General features: G+C 42.1%; 1 protein-coding gene across 2 annotated transcripts in view; it reads right to left on the bottom strand.

Moving 5' to 3' along the window:
• The window catches only part of CPNE2 (copine 2), an 816,058-nt gene that overhangs the window by 288,644 nt on the left and 512,173 nt on the right, over nt 1-15,241 (bottom strand). For both annotated transcript variants that reach the window (XM_085639480.1, XM_085639479.1), the window contains exon 8: nt 13,838-13,936. In XM_085639480.1, the coding sequence (XP_085495606.1) occupies nt 13,838-13,936 (99 nt within the window). The remainder of the gene's footprint in view (nt 1-13,837; nt 13,937-15,241) is intronic.

Genomic DNA, 15,241 nt, shown 5'->3' with positions numbered 1-15,241 from the left:
CCTCTTAGGGACAGTTTCATTATTGCATAATAGAAAATAACCTAGCAACATAACGCAGATAACCCAGGATGGAATGGTCATAAGTTCCTTGTGAACAAACGGTTCGCTGGTCTTTTAATCATTAGTAGATGGAGACATTTTCCCTCACCAAAGATGGCCGACCTTTCATTGATTTCGCCTTTCTTCTCTTTTGCTCTTATTCCCTAGCAGATGATTCCTGTGGGATTATGTTTTACTTTAGCCACCGATAGTGTACAAATGAGCGGTTGTGGGAGGTTTGGTCACATTCACGCTAGACAAAGACCTCTGAAGTCATTTGAGGCGTCGCATAAGCATACACGCAACCAACACAACACTAAAAAAATGTTTTTATCTCAAATGAAAACTAAATCTACCATGCATTAAACTAAAATTCTGTTAAATAATAATACAGCATACTTGGCACACCCCAATTACGAAGTTTTTTTCATTTAACAGAATTTTGTGCTGTTTTAAGCTCCAAATAAGGCCTTGTTACTATCTGAGCGATAACTGCGCGCAACGTCAAAAATGCAGTAATTGGCTTGCCGCCCATTCTGCTGGTCAATACCGCCACAAATAGGTCATGCAATTACAGGGAGATGAAGGGGTTGCACACATCTCCCAGTAATCATCTGAGATGTGCCTGGCATCTTCTTGCTGCCAAAGAAAGGGGCCCTGAACCCCAGCTACTTCCCATTATTGAGGGTCTACATCTAAAAAGAGCAAAATCGCAGCCGCTAACGGGCTACAGCGAGGCGCTGGGCAGTGATTATAAATGTGCCCTTGCTATTAAAAATGATCCTTCTATTTCATGTCAGTCGGTTTGATCTGCTAGCCTATGTGCCTCGCAGTCAATACTGTCACACTCTGTATTTGTATATCTCTGGCATTTTCTCATTATCTGTCCTTGTTTCTATTTCGCCTTCTCCATCACTATCTTGCGGGTTTTCTTTTCCACCTGCTTGTTCTGCCTCTCGGTTGTCTATCACCTGTCTACCTAGTTTACTCTCTACTTAGCTCGTTGCATTTTTCCGCACTCGCCACATCCCTTTCGCATCCCCTTTCTTCATATCTGTTTTCTCCTGTTCCTTATTCCTTGCATCCATTTCCTGTAGCCTCAAAGCATAAACTTATGTCTCTCTTTCGATGTTTTTTTCTTTATTTCTTTAAATTAATACAGATTGTATCACTCGTTTTGTCAGAACCAATCAGGTGGCTTGTTTTACTGTTTGCATCATGTTTTCATTTGTTGTGTGATAGATGTGTATATGGGTTTGATTTTCCTAAAATGACATTTCACTGTCACTGTTAAGGGACATAAGAGAACGCATGCTTCCGTTTACAACTTTTCTAACTGTGTCATTAGATGGATTATGGCTGAGATGGTCAGTAATGTAAATAGACACATTTATAACTCCGGGGGAGGGGGCGGGGCGCCATGGTTCCTATATGCCTGATTACCCAAGCCTCATCACGTTGTTATCAAAAGGTCTAGATGTGCCAAGATGCGTCCATGAGGAGACATTGTAGCTCTAGACCAAACGTCTACAGAAATAAAATTGTACTTAAATATTTTGAAACATGTTTTTCGTCATTTGACATACTCAGTTACAGCTGTCTTTCTCAACGAAACAACTCGTTACGAAAAGCCAATCGGTTTTAAGTCGTTTTTATTTTCTCCCTTCCATTTTCTGTTTCCTGTTGAGATTCCCCGGGAAATGTATGTGTTCCTGACATTTCAAGAGGCCGCTCGGTCCTGGGATGCGGTGATCTGATGGGTCTGGGAGGCCGTACTAAATGACTTTGGAGTTCTAGCTCATTTTTAAGACACGTAGGGCTTTATTTAAATGCTATTCTGAGCTATCCAATGCGGTTGATCTTTTTCAAGGGAAAAACAAATATTGTACGGGGAAAAACAGAGAGGGCTGGTGGCATGAAAAGCAGGTTCAGCTGTTTATTGGTAAGAGAGAGAGAGAGAGAGAGAGAGAGAGAGAGAGAGAGAGAGAGAGAGAGAGAGAGAGAGATTTCTAAACAAGTCTGATGCAAGCTGATATTGGCCACAAGCAGGTCCGGCTTTAGGGCAGTGCGACTGGTGCAGCCGCACTGGGCGCCAACCTGTGTAGGGGTTAGCGATAAATTATGATTTGAAAGATATGGGGCACTTTTGCCCGGTGGTAGGGAGAGAATCTGAGAAGGCGGGCGTGAGGGTGTCAAAAATGATTGTCCCAGCGGGCGCCACCAGTGCTAAAGCCGGCCCTGGCTACAAGCCACAAGAGACATGAGTTGTAGACTAATCGAAGCAAAGTTGTTACTGCCATGGCACATGGTCACTGGCTAGCACAAACTCTACACCTGAAAAGTTAAACTGTATATAAAAAAAAGGGTAACAAGAAATGCCAGATGCAAATGAGATATGCACTATAGTAACTAAGCCGGTCTTCTCAAAAGAGTATCTTGTGAGCTGCTGGCAGCTCTCAAACCACCTGTAAGGAGCCCTCTTGTGCGCAGCCCAGCCTACTAAATTAGAAGGTATTGGTTTGCTGATTTAATATATGTAGACCCAAATGAAACACGAGAATATGTGTATTTTTCTAAACTCATTAGCTGCTGTTTGAAGAAAAAATGACAGAATTTAAAAAATCTATTTAAAGTTGTTTTTTTTAGTATTAAATCATGAGGCGCTTCGGAGACATTACTAAGAATATTACTTTTGTTTTGGGGACATTCTGCTATGGCTGTTATGTATTACTCACCAAGCGGCATTCCACATTAACAAAGTCTTCTATAGATTACTGCTTGCAACCATGCCCGATGAACTGAGGTGATTACTGCTAGTAATCTTGCAAGTGGTTGCCACTAATGTCAACTTGTCTGATGTTGTTTTACAACATTACTAGGATTAGTAGTTGTGGTTATTTTTCATAGATCATAAGTAACTCTAAAAAGGGTTGGAGACCCCAGAACTAATCTAAGGGTAACATGGGAGGATGTCACGCACACCGTCATATTGATTACATCAGCTATACACAATATCAACTAAGTTATGGGTCATGTGGCATGTCACGAGACACAGTCATATCCAGTACATCTTCTGCAAGGCCGCCATCGCGCGAGTGGATAGGATTCTGCTATCCAGAAAAAAATTGACACCAGGATATAATTGAATTAAAAAAATATCTATTCTATTCAGCAATAAGAGTTAGAAAACATGGCGACATTTCAATCAAATCTATGTTTTTCCAGCAAAAGTGCTCATGGTTGTTTGATGCTTGGCTGATTTAATTCAAATAATCCTAAGAATGATGGCTCACGTGGTACCTATTCAATAAATATTAAAATAATGTTCATCAAATTTAAATTGTGGGTGATCTCATGGCTAGTTATTTGAAGACGAAGGCATAGCAGAAATCAACCCCCCCCCCCGTAGACCAAACAATTCTTACCTATTATTCTCACTTTCCATTTTTTATTGCTCAGCGTAATCTCACTTTTGTATTTCATGATCCAGTCATTTCACACCAGGCAGTAAAGGAAATAATCCATAAAACATTTCTTTCACAATTCATTTAAATATCTGTTTTTAACTACTACACAAGGAGGTTTTCTTTCAAGAAGAAATTGGGGTGTATTATTAAAAGCTTCTACCCCCTAATTACAATTCAGTTTTCAATAAACTCTTTTGACTCAATTTTGCTCTCTGAAAGCTTGCGCTGTGCGCAATAACACGCTTTACAACCACAACACGGTTGTAATGTACGAAGGGCACATTGTGAATCAGAAATGTTTTTCTGACTAAAGAAGTGCATTTGGCAAACCCACACTGAAAAGCAAAGCTGGAGTGTAATGGGGGTCTCCGTCCATTTTGTGTTCCGCTATGCAATGTATCAGTACTGCGAGACCGCAATTGTGTTCACAAACCACTGATCTATTACCAGCTACTGAAGGTGGGTCAGAAATTTGCAAAGTGGAAGCTATTCTCAAGGGATATTCTCCCTCTCTCTTGTGATGGTTATTGCTGGTATGGGGAGCAGAGAGTGGTCCTTGAAACCACTGCTTACTGTCCCTAGAGCCATTCACTGAACTTTTATATGGGAAAGCAATCAATTTAAGGAGCAGGCTGCTCTCAAAATAAAATGACAGCATTAAATGAGTGCTAATTCAGTGATGGAGTTATGCTGCCTCAAACATGAATGATGCAGGAGTTTCAGCAATTTCTTGTATACATGCCTTTGTATAAAACAGATTAGCTCATTAGTTGTAGTGAAAAATTGCAGGTGGGGTTGCAAAGTAGTTAGTGTGCAAAAAGATCAAATTACTTACCTCTAATGAGACTCTTTCTGGTGGATACTCTAACCGCAGATTCCGCACCTTTAGAACATTCCCAATGTGCTAGACTAAATGTGGAAACTTTTAACTGCCGTGCTCCTGCAGGCATCCTGTGGCTCCACGTGTGCTTTGCTCAACCCCAGGAACGGCGGAGCAAAAACCTATACAAGCCGCACCCCTGTATGCCAGCGTAATTTCTAGCAAGACATTTTACGCACCCTCAGATGCGGAGCACAAAACAATTGTTGGCACCAGTGTGCAGATCGCTAATTTGGGACCTTTTTTCAGATTGTAAAAAAAGATCATTCCACAGGTGGCATAAGAATGAGGAAATTTGTTTTTCTGATGGAGCCTCCTGCGCACAGATTCACAGAATAGATATCAAACCAGTACCACCTGAAGGTGGAGAATCTGTGGAGTGAGGTCAGACAAAAATGTTTAGCAGGACTGAATGGGCGAAATGTGCATCCCATCACCACTGGTTGTCAAAGCAGCAGTGCTTTGTGAACATGTGCACCAGCGCCCATGTACCGGCCTGAGAGATGTTGAGGCAAGCACTCCGTGTGCCAACACACTAGTGGCATCCTTAGCCCTGGTGAAAGAAACTCTCTCAGACCTTCCAGAAGCTGCTTTTTGTCCAGAGTGTAGCAGATCATAATGAAGAGGACAATCAAACTCAACAGAGTCCTTTTCTTCACAGCATTTCCTTTCCTCCCCCCAGAGGACCCTGCAATAAGACCATCATTCATCCGGTGGGCTTTGGTGTGACTGATGTAAAAGCCTAGAGAGTGTTTTTTAAAGATTGCCTAATGTGGAATGGCTGATTTGCATATGACATGGCCTAAAGTGAAGTGGCATGATGTGCAAAATAAAAAAGGATTGGCATGCAGCCCCAGTAATTACCAGTGGCTGAGATTACGCCGAACATTCTATCCATCACATTTTTTATACTTCAGTGTGATGCCATAAGTGGGACTGATATGATATGCCCAGATGTTGATCCAGTGCACACTGTGCCACTGGAACCAAGCTATTCCCGACTGATGAGCCATTAAATTAATTCAAGCATTCCATCCATCATTTTTGTACACTTCAATGTGGAAAGGAGTCATGACTTTCGGCAAGACGTCACTTGAGTTCTCACACCAGTTTATCTGAAGAAAGAGTGGTGTAGGGCAGTTGTATGGGTACAGCCTGGAGGTCCCATGACATGTTGAAGTGATCGCAATGAGGAAGACAGTCCTCAAGATCAGAAGATGCAACAAGCAACTACACATCAGCTCAATAGGAGTACACATGAGAAATGTCAAGACCAATTTAAGGTTCCACTGTGGCATCACAAAAGGTTTGGGAGAGAACACGTGTGTTAAACTTTTATTAAACTGCATCACAAGTAATTTAAATAATGACAGTTGGTCCGGCAAATGAAAAAAGGTAGGGCTGACAAATAACCTTTAATAGTGACCACTGAAAGGCCTTGCTGGGGCAAACACAAAATGAGCAAAAAACATCCAACATTTGGCTTATGAAGGATCTGTCTTGTGAACTTCACACTTGTCAACAAATTTGTCTTTGTGCCCGGCATAAATGGACTTTGTAGGCAGAAGCCTGGCAGCAAAAACAACATCTACAACCTCAGGTGGTAAATCAAACGCAATCAACTTCTGCTTCTCAATCTCTATGCACGGAGGTGTAGATTGTGCATGTTTGAGCTACTAGGATGGTTTGGGAACGATTGTTCCTGATCTTCAGAACTCAGTGTAGGAGAGGCAGGAAGGTGTAGAGAGGGCAAGTGGACGAGAACAGGGCTCGGCCCAAAGGCCCATTAAGGTGTCAGAAAGGGATTCATTGAACCAAACCAAGGGCTCAGATTAGGCTGGCCCTGTTTGCAAACCATCTGTAAAGACATTTGTCTGGACTTTAAGTGAAGGCAGTTGTAGGTCCATATAATACATTTGGTTTTTGTTTGAGGGGGATGAAAACCCTTCTTAAGAAACAACTACAATCCTTGTGAGGTTGAATAACAAACATCACTGAATTAACCTCTGCTTAACCCTCTGGTAGCTTGGTATAAAAGCAGTCAGACTTAACTTAGAAGTACTGTGTTGAGTATTTATGTAGTACACAAACAGTAATAAAGTGAAACCACAACACTAGAAAAATACCAAACCAATGTAGAAGAATAGAGAACATTTTAATAAATGAAATAACACCAAAACAAATTAAGTCCTTTCAGTAGTACCAGAATTGTACATTTTTAAAGTTGTTGGTTAAATCTAGCACCTAAAAGATCAAAGCACCAACCAAGGGTATCTGGTTCCGCAACACTGGGGGCAAAGTCTCAAATTAGGGGCAACTGCAATGAAACATTGGTCGGATACATTAGGTGGATTACGCCTGGCCTCGGTTTACCTTCGGACTTAAAACGTTCGAGGCAATAGTCCAGGAGAAGGTAGAGTTCAGCAGGGCAAGGCAGCAGGCCGTGTCTGAGGAGGCAAGTCTTGGTGAAGCGATTAATAATGGTGGGAAAAGGCTCAGAGTAGGAGAAGATGGATTTCCAGGCTGAGAAGTGGGTCGTCACCAATAGGAAGCCTGTCGCCCTCGAGCCTACTCTAGATTGTTACCTTTGGACAACTTTTTGGGGAAATCAAAAACCTCCATTGGGATGAAGCTGCAAGCCATAGCTGAAGAGGACTCCAGGAGGTCGGATACCGTCACTCGGAGGTCCCGCTGAAGAGGGTTTGCTGCTGTGCAGAAGAACGTACCGGGAGCTACTGCAAAGGCAGGCAGACCGGTGATGCACTTTGGGCAGATCGTCTGAAAAGAAGGTCCTAGTCTTCTGACAGTTGTCTGGCACTTTTTCCCAGAATTTCATCAAAATCCCAACTTTTAGGGTTAGGCAGGTGCAGCACTTCTAACACCACTTCAAAGGGTCTAGGACCTGGGGGGCACCGCAGAGGGTTAAATCTCACTCCAGGCAGAGTCCAGGTGCAGGGGTTGAGGTCTCTTAGAGCTGTGATGTCCCTGTAGGAAGCCAACTAGCCATTGGAGTCACTCTGATAGTCCTCGGCTCAATGAGATGATTCTCCTACCTTCAAGTAGCAAGGCAGGCTTCAAGTAGTAGAACAGTCCTCTAAAGAACAAGGCAGGCCTCCGGCCACAGGGCAGTCCTCTGGTAGTAGTAGGGCAGTGCTTCTGAAGTCTTCCACCGGTCCAGGATTGGACTTACGAGGTAGATGAGGACATAGCATATTTACACCTGGCTGCAGTCTTTGAAGTGGGGGTGATATCCTGGCTACTCCCACATCTGGTTCTGGAAAGTTTTTCCTATCCCCTGCCAAGGCTTTAAGAAGTTTGAGGTGACAAGGACTAGTGTCAGGATCATCTGTGAGTGTGCTGCAGGCAGTCCTTTGAAATGTCAGTGGGGCAGGGCACAGCTCCACCTCCACCATTCTGGCATGATGGCCAATTCTGCCAACACCTAGTATCCCTTTGTCTAACTGTCTGCAAGGAATACACAAAGGCCAACTGCCTGGCTATTCAAAGTCATGTGACCCAAGAAACAGGCAGCAGGCACAAGATGGTTGAGAAAAGAAAATACCAGCTTTCTAAAAGTGGTATTTTCAGAATTGTGACTTAAAATCCAACTTTATCATTAATGAGTAATTTATATTAAAATTCAAATGAGTCCAAATTTGACACTACTAACTGTTCTTAATCAAACGTTAACACTTATTAGATGCAATATGATAACTCAACGTTATCCAAAGAGAGAGATAAGTGTTACAGTATTGAAAAATGAATTTAGAAGTTTTTCACTACCAGGACATGTAAAACTTAAAAACACATGTCCTACTTTTTTAATACAATACACCCTACCTTATGGGCTGTTTAGATCCTACCTTAGATGAGACCTACATGTATTAAAAAAGAAGGATTAGACCTGGCAAAAGGTTTATTTTGCCAGGTCGAATTGGTAGCTTAAAACTGTACGCAGGCTGCATTGGCAGGCCTGAGACATGTTTTAAAGTGCACTTTCTGTCGGTGGCAAAATGAGTGCTGCAGGCCCACTAGAAGCATTTAATTTACAGTCCCTGGGTATATGCAGTATAATATACTAGGGACTTATGAGTAAATTAAATATGGCAGTCAGGTGTAAGCCAATTGTACCATGTTTAGGGAGAAAGCATTTTAGCACTTGTTAGCAGTGGTAACATGCACAGAGTCCTAATGCCAGCAAACATTTAAATGCAGAAAACAGGAAGGAAAAGGCAAAATGTTTGGGGGAAGAAGACACCAAGGATGACAGGTCTAACAGTCCAGGACCTTAGACGCTCGTCAATATACCACAGCATAAAATACACTCTCTTCCATTAGGGGCCAGACAAGTGAATCCAATACTGTATCAGGGAAAGTATCAAGCCCACTTGCTACCTGTAGCATCCTTTAAAGACTGCCATCTTCATAATGGTGGAGTAAATCAATCCCAGCCCTTCATCATCACTGATGAATAGTAGCCAGCTCTGGCCAGAGTTGGAACCAAAACGGCAATGGTGTATCTGAGGGCATCTCTGCGATAGTGGAAGCAAACGTTCAGACTAGGGTTGTAAGGCAGGCAGGTGGTCTGGACTGAATTGAGTGCGTGACCTAGGTCAGGGTCGAGTCAACAGCAGTTCTTGATTGGACATCAGAGTTGGTAGTTTATTCTTCTCTGGCATTAGGACCAGCATCGATGAAAGAAGGATCAATGTGGATCTCAGAGCCAGGGTGGAAATCTGCTCTGGAGTCGGTGCTGAACCTGTGATGGATCCAAGTGTTTTAGATGGCACCAAGGATGGATTCGCCTGCAGCAATTCAATTGATGGATCATGTGAATCCTTGTGGCCTAAATGCATGCCAGAGGGTACTGAAAGAGTGTCAAAGGGTTGGAGTGAGGCCTCCTTACGACCTTGACCACATCAGGATCAACTGCAGGATCAATTCCTCTACTCAAGATTGGGGACAAGATCGATTGGCACCTTACACCCTCATGACTTCTCTTTTGATAGAGAGTGGCAGCATGAGGTTGAGTCCCGCCTCGCTTTCTTATTTTTCTGCTTGGACTTCAACTTATGGAAGGTATTAGACTGCAAAGAACACTTCTCACAGGAAAGGCCACAAGAGTCAGTCTCTGCCCTCGACTTGGAGCAAGAACAGGACTTACATGAAGCCCCGGACTTCTTCCTATGTTTAGCGATGTACAGTGTCACTTCAAGGTCCTGGGTCGGCTTTGGGTCCATGAGGGCACACTCATTGCACGAGTTAGAGTAGTGCCCCGAGTCCAAACACCAAAGAAACACCTCCTGCAGGTCTGGAACCAACGTCTATTTTCTGCAGTCACAACATGGTTTAAAGCCTGTAGTTTTAAGAGGAGGCATGGTTTCCTTGCACACTAGATTTTGTTTAGGGAGTCGTTGAAAGATCAACAAAAGTGGGAGTGGCGCTCTTGATCCACATTCAAAGGCGCAAAAAAATAAAATAACCTAAGGTGGCACAGAGGGGCGCCGCTTATTCCCGCTCTGTTACCTCAGAGGGAGCAACGAAGCCCACACTGAGTACCTGGGGAATATTCTAAAGGTGAGGAGTCTGTGGTTATAAGAATCCAGCAGCAAAATAACCTGCTTAGTTATCCCACCATAGAAGATCAAGGCATATGTTCCTGTGGGTTGACATTGCCGAAAGCCCAATAGTAATTTATTTTCTAACAATAAATGTATACATTCTTCATAATTCATTCTCAACTTTCTTTTAAATATCATGTTTTCATTTAGTACTCATAGGGTCATTTGTCTGTAACTTGTCTTGGCTATCTTACAACTTTACAAATATCTACAAATCAAGCTTGATGATGATCAATTTCATCAGGAATGTATTCATTCATTCATTCATTCATGAAACTTTATTTCGGCTATTGCGGCCATAAAAGTACATACATATACACAACCACTTAAAATTAATATCAAGAAAGAATACAATGTCATAAGAACCACTTATTATAAAATAGTACAAGCATAGATAGCAGTAATAATCACTCATTGGGAAACAGGGGAATAAAATAATGATCATCACTATGGGAAATATAGTCAGTGCAAACCAATCATTAAAAATATAAATTAAACTAAATAAGTTAAAAGGAAATTCACAGCCTATGTTTTTATATAAAACCTAAATCACAGTAGCAGCCAATTAAAAACACGTCTTAATAGATCTCGTATCAGTTGTTTGATAAAATACCTACGCTTACAGGCTAGGTTTTTGCCAAAACTAAGGTCACAATAGTTGACAAGGGGGAGCGGGTATTACTAATTCTCAAAGCGGTTTTTCAATAGATACCTTCGCTTACACCACATTGCAAAGAGGAACTTAGAAATTGCAAAAACAAAAACCGGGTTGGTATCAGATTTTAAAACCCTGTAGGATTCCTTATAATTTCTAATACCTAGGTTCCTACACAGTTGAGTAACCCACTTTAACCTTGCCCACTTATATGCCAAGCAGAAGAACAACACATGAATTACAGTTTCCTCCTCTACTAGGCACCCTGGGCAAAGGTGGGTGGTGGTAGCGCCTGCCCATTTGTTGGGAAGTGCATGGAGCGGCAGCGTCCCATATCTAAATTGCAAAAACTGTTTTTTGCTGTTGGCGGTTGAAAAAAATACAACACCTGCTCCAATTTATATTGCTGTTTTACGTCCAGGAACCCATAGGTTAAACTAGAACAGTTAGCGGTCTGTAAAATGTGTGACAGTTTATACTTCTTCAGTACACAAACCAAGGATTTTTTTGATATAGCTGGGCATGACTCCTCTGGTGCCGGCCATAGGTCCTCCCTTCCTATCGCACGGAATGAGTCTCTGATAAAGGAGAACCACGGGATACTACCCGCCCCCACAGTGGACATTACAGCCTTTAATTCCTCTCTATAATGTCCTAACTCTGGCGTACTCCACAGCCGTCGCCAATAAAGCAGTGGGCGTGAAGCACTTAGGTCTGCAATAGGAAGGATGCCCAAATCCATCCTTAGTGGCGTTAAAGGAGTACTTTTGGGCAAACACAGAATTTGTCTCATAAAATTATTTTCTGTTATAGTGAGGGCATTAACTAAGTTATGTCCCCAAAGTTCGGCCCCATACATAGTTGCCCCCCTAGCTTGAACCTTGTAGATTTCTACAGGCGGGCTTTTAATCTTTAGGGCGCATCTCTTGTAAACCTTTAAAATCCCCCGGACTGCCTGAGTTAGCTTTAAATTAGCTTTCTTAATTTGGGGTCCCCACCCCATTTTGTCATTTAGTGTGAGGCCCAAATAATCGAAGATAGGAACCCTTTCCAAAGGTCCATCATCCATTCCTGGGTGCGGACAGTTTGTGGAGTCAGCGTGAAAGACCATATATTTTGTTTTCTTAATATTTACTACCAAATTCCTCCTTTTACAAAACCGACTAAATTCCTCTAATACACGCTGCATCCGCATTGGTGATTTCGAGAGGAGCAGGGTGTCGTCCGCAAACATTAGGGCAGGAAATTTGCGGTTGGCTAGTTTTGGGGAGTCAATGTCCTTAACGGCAAGAAGGTCTCCTATTAGCCCGTTGAGAAAGAGTGAGAAAAGGGTTGGTGCAAGCACACAACCCTGCCTCACCCCCTTTCCTACAGGGAAAGGAGCCGTTAATTTCCCATTCCTGCCGAACCTCACCCTAGCGAATGTTCCCTCGTGGAGGCGTTTAAACTGGTGGCAGAGATATGGTGGTACTCCCATATCCAGCAAGATTCCCCACAGCTGATCACGATCCACCATGTCAAACGCCGATTTGAGATCCACGAACGTAAGGTACAGACTACCACCCTCCAAAATGATATGCTTCCAATAGATCAATTGAAGCCTAAACAACTGATCTATAGTAGATGTTTTACACCTGAAGCCTGCCTGTAAAGGAGTTAAAATATTATGGTCTTCCATCCATTCCTGGAGTCTTCCCAGTAAGACTCTGGCAAAAATCTTTTGGGTTACATCGATAAGGCTGATTGGCCCGTAATTTGCCGGTTTTATGGGAGACCCTTTTTTATAAATAGGAATGATCTCTGCCACAGCCCACGTAGGGGGGGTGACATGCCATAAAGAATGGCATTAAATAATGTCTGGAGGTATGGGGCCCAAACAGTCTGTTCATTTCTATACAGGTCCTCGGGGATTCTATCCAGCCCAGGAGCTTTGTTTGGCAGTATTTTGGCTAAGGCAGATAATACCTCAGCCAAGGTACATGAGGTAGGTATATCCCCAAGGGAATCAAAGGTACGACAACAAGCCGATATCCCACTCTCACTAGGTCCATTATAGGTGCTTGAATATAAATCTTTAAAATAAAGACGCCAGGCTTTCTCAGCAATATTAGGCTCGAGGGTAGACCTACCCTCTATTTTCCCGCTATGGACTAAATTCCAGAAAGCTCTTGTGTCTTTAACGTCCATGGCATTCTTAGTAGCCTGCCATCCTTCCATTTCCCATTCAGATTTGCAGCTAAAGGGATTTTTTTTTTAAAACACCCTTGCTTCCCTTATTTGCATACCCCCCCCCCCCCCCACCCCTCAGGCTTGACAACAGGGCTCTCTTCGCATCCCTGCATGACCTATTGTACCAGGGTTTTTTATCTCTGCGATGGTTACTCTTATTGGGCTTACTGCTATAAAAAAAATCCGCCAGGCATGCAACCATATCAAGGTGGATTTTGCCTAGATCTTCATTGGATTCTAAACTAGCACTGCTTCCAGAGACAAGACTTGCTTTTTCTAACAAGGGAATAATGCTAGTATACATATCCACCATTACTTCTGGAGCTTGGATTATTGAGCCCCAGCGTATTCTTCTCCCTCTTTCAACCACTATCAAATTGTCTAGTAGCGGATATTCCAGGTCTTGCCCTACTTCCACTACATGGCTATCTAGGGTTACGACCAATGGATTGTGGTCACTTTCATCACGGGGGAGGACAGAAAACTTCGCAACCTTATTCCAAATTTCAACATTTATTAAAATATAATCAATTATCGTTGCCTGGCCAGTTCTATCGAAGGTCGGTGTATTCATAAGAAGGAATACCTTATCTTTCATCAGGAATTTATTCATATGGAGGAATACCTTATCTCAATTGATCAGCCTATCATTATACCAACCCTCCGACATGTCAAGCAACTGGGATTTCATTCTGATTATTGGCTTGTTATTAACAAAGCTTATTCCTTCAATATTGCAACCACTATCCCTATGAATTATTATTAGGCTTTCCAAGGTTATTCATTATCATGTTACGCAAATCATAAATATATTCAAATGTACATGACACTACAGCTGGCGTTGAAGGCATGCACATCTGTTGCTGAGTAACAAAAAATGGACATAAGCTTATATTTCAATTGTGTTATAATTACTCTGTGTTGTTAACTTTATGAAGAGACTTACTGATCTACTATCTTGTGCTTCACACAGCTTAAGTACACATGTCTGGAACTCCCCGATGAAGTCATGTCCTCCGTCATTATCATAATCATAACATTGAACCTGAAAGGAAAGAACATGAGGTTTATTCAACAAAACAAAATTAGACTCCCTGTGTGAGAACACTAGGGATTTTTTTATTGAGAAACATTGGTTATCTAAAAATTTAGAGAACTTCTGTACATCCATCTTCAAAGAAATAAAGCTATTGTTCATTTAGTTAAATCCACAAAGAGCAAAAACAAAGGCAAACCAGGGGACCTACAGTCTCAAAGCCACATGTCAACATAGGAAGGTAGTAGATAAATACTATGAGTAAACAATCAGAATTGTTTAAGTTAACACACACCTTGCAATCTCCGTGTTTTTTCCAAGTACTTTCATGATTCATGCTTGCTTTTAAGTTTCCGTACTAATGGGCACCTTAAACCCACTCTCCATATTAAGTTTCAAGGATGCATCTTTTTTGCAACAGCGGCTGCTCACAAGACTCTGTCTCACAAGAGCACCTATGAAATACATTGTCAGACTAGGTGGATTCTGGTAAAAAAGGGTGGATCCCATATTTTTCCTAATAGTGTAGTGCTAGTCATTAGGACCGCCAACTTTAACAACATGTCCCAAAATCTGCCCACCCGCATGCAGCGCATATTGAAGACAATCACATACCCCTAGTCTTTGACACCGCTGCTATAACGCTCCACCTTATGATAAAATAACAGGGTCAGCAGAAAGTTACTGACACCGCCACTTTACAGGTGCTTCAATTGGTGGTATAGGTCTTGAGGCACTTACTTGGCTATGCTACAGCCAATAAAACAACAAATGCAATTTCTTTTGCCCATCAAGCATTGATGTCTGAATAGTTTGCATTAAAAAGGTGAACATTTCATCAACCATTAATTATTTGCTGCACTGTCCACTTTACTTCTGTGTGTGTGGAGCAGAAAAGGTAGCTGGCTGCTTCCCCAAACTGCAGCATGCATTAAACATAGACGTTTTAAGGCATGGGCAACGTGGGCTCTAGGTCAGGGCCCCAGCCTTTCAGGGTATCCCCTGATAGAGCCACCTCTGTTCTGCACAGAGTCTCGCCCTGATGGCAATGAATAATTTCTTAATCATATTTTTATAAATACCGTTTTCCTTAAATTTATTTCTAAGGTGGGTTATGTGTGAGAGCCTATTACAAACATTTTGCAGAGAAACATTGTGTTTATGTTTCATGCAACATCCATAAAAAAAGTTATTTTAGATCAAAACAGGACCTCACATATGAGAAATGTGAGGGTGTCACAGAGATTACTTGCAGTAACCTTAGTGAGCTGCTTGTGTGTTACAATATTGAAAACACACATCACTATCCCTGAA

This window comes from Triturus cristatus, chromosome 12 (assembly GCF_964204655.1).
Source record: "Triturus cristatus chromosome 12, aTriCri1.1, whole genome shotgun sequence".
NCBI classification, from domain to species: Eukaryota; Metazoa; Chordata; class Amphibia; order Caudata; family Salamandridae; genus Triturus; species Triturus cristatus.
The sequence above is the reverse complement of the archived record's forward strand: the minus strand, read 5'-3'. Positions and strand labels throughout refer to the sequence as shown.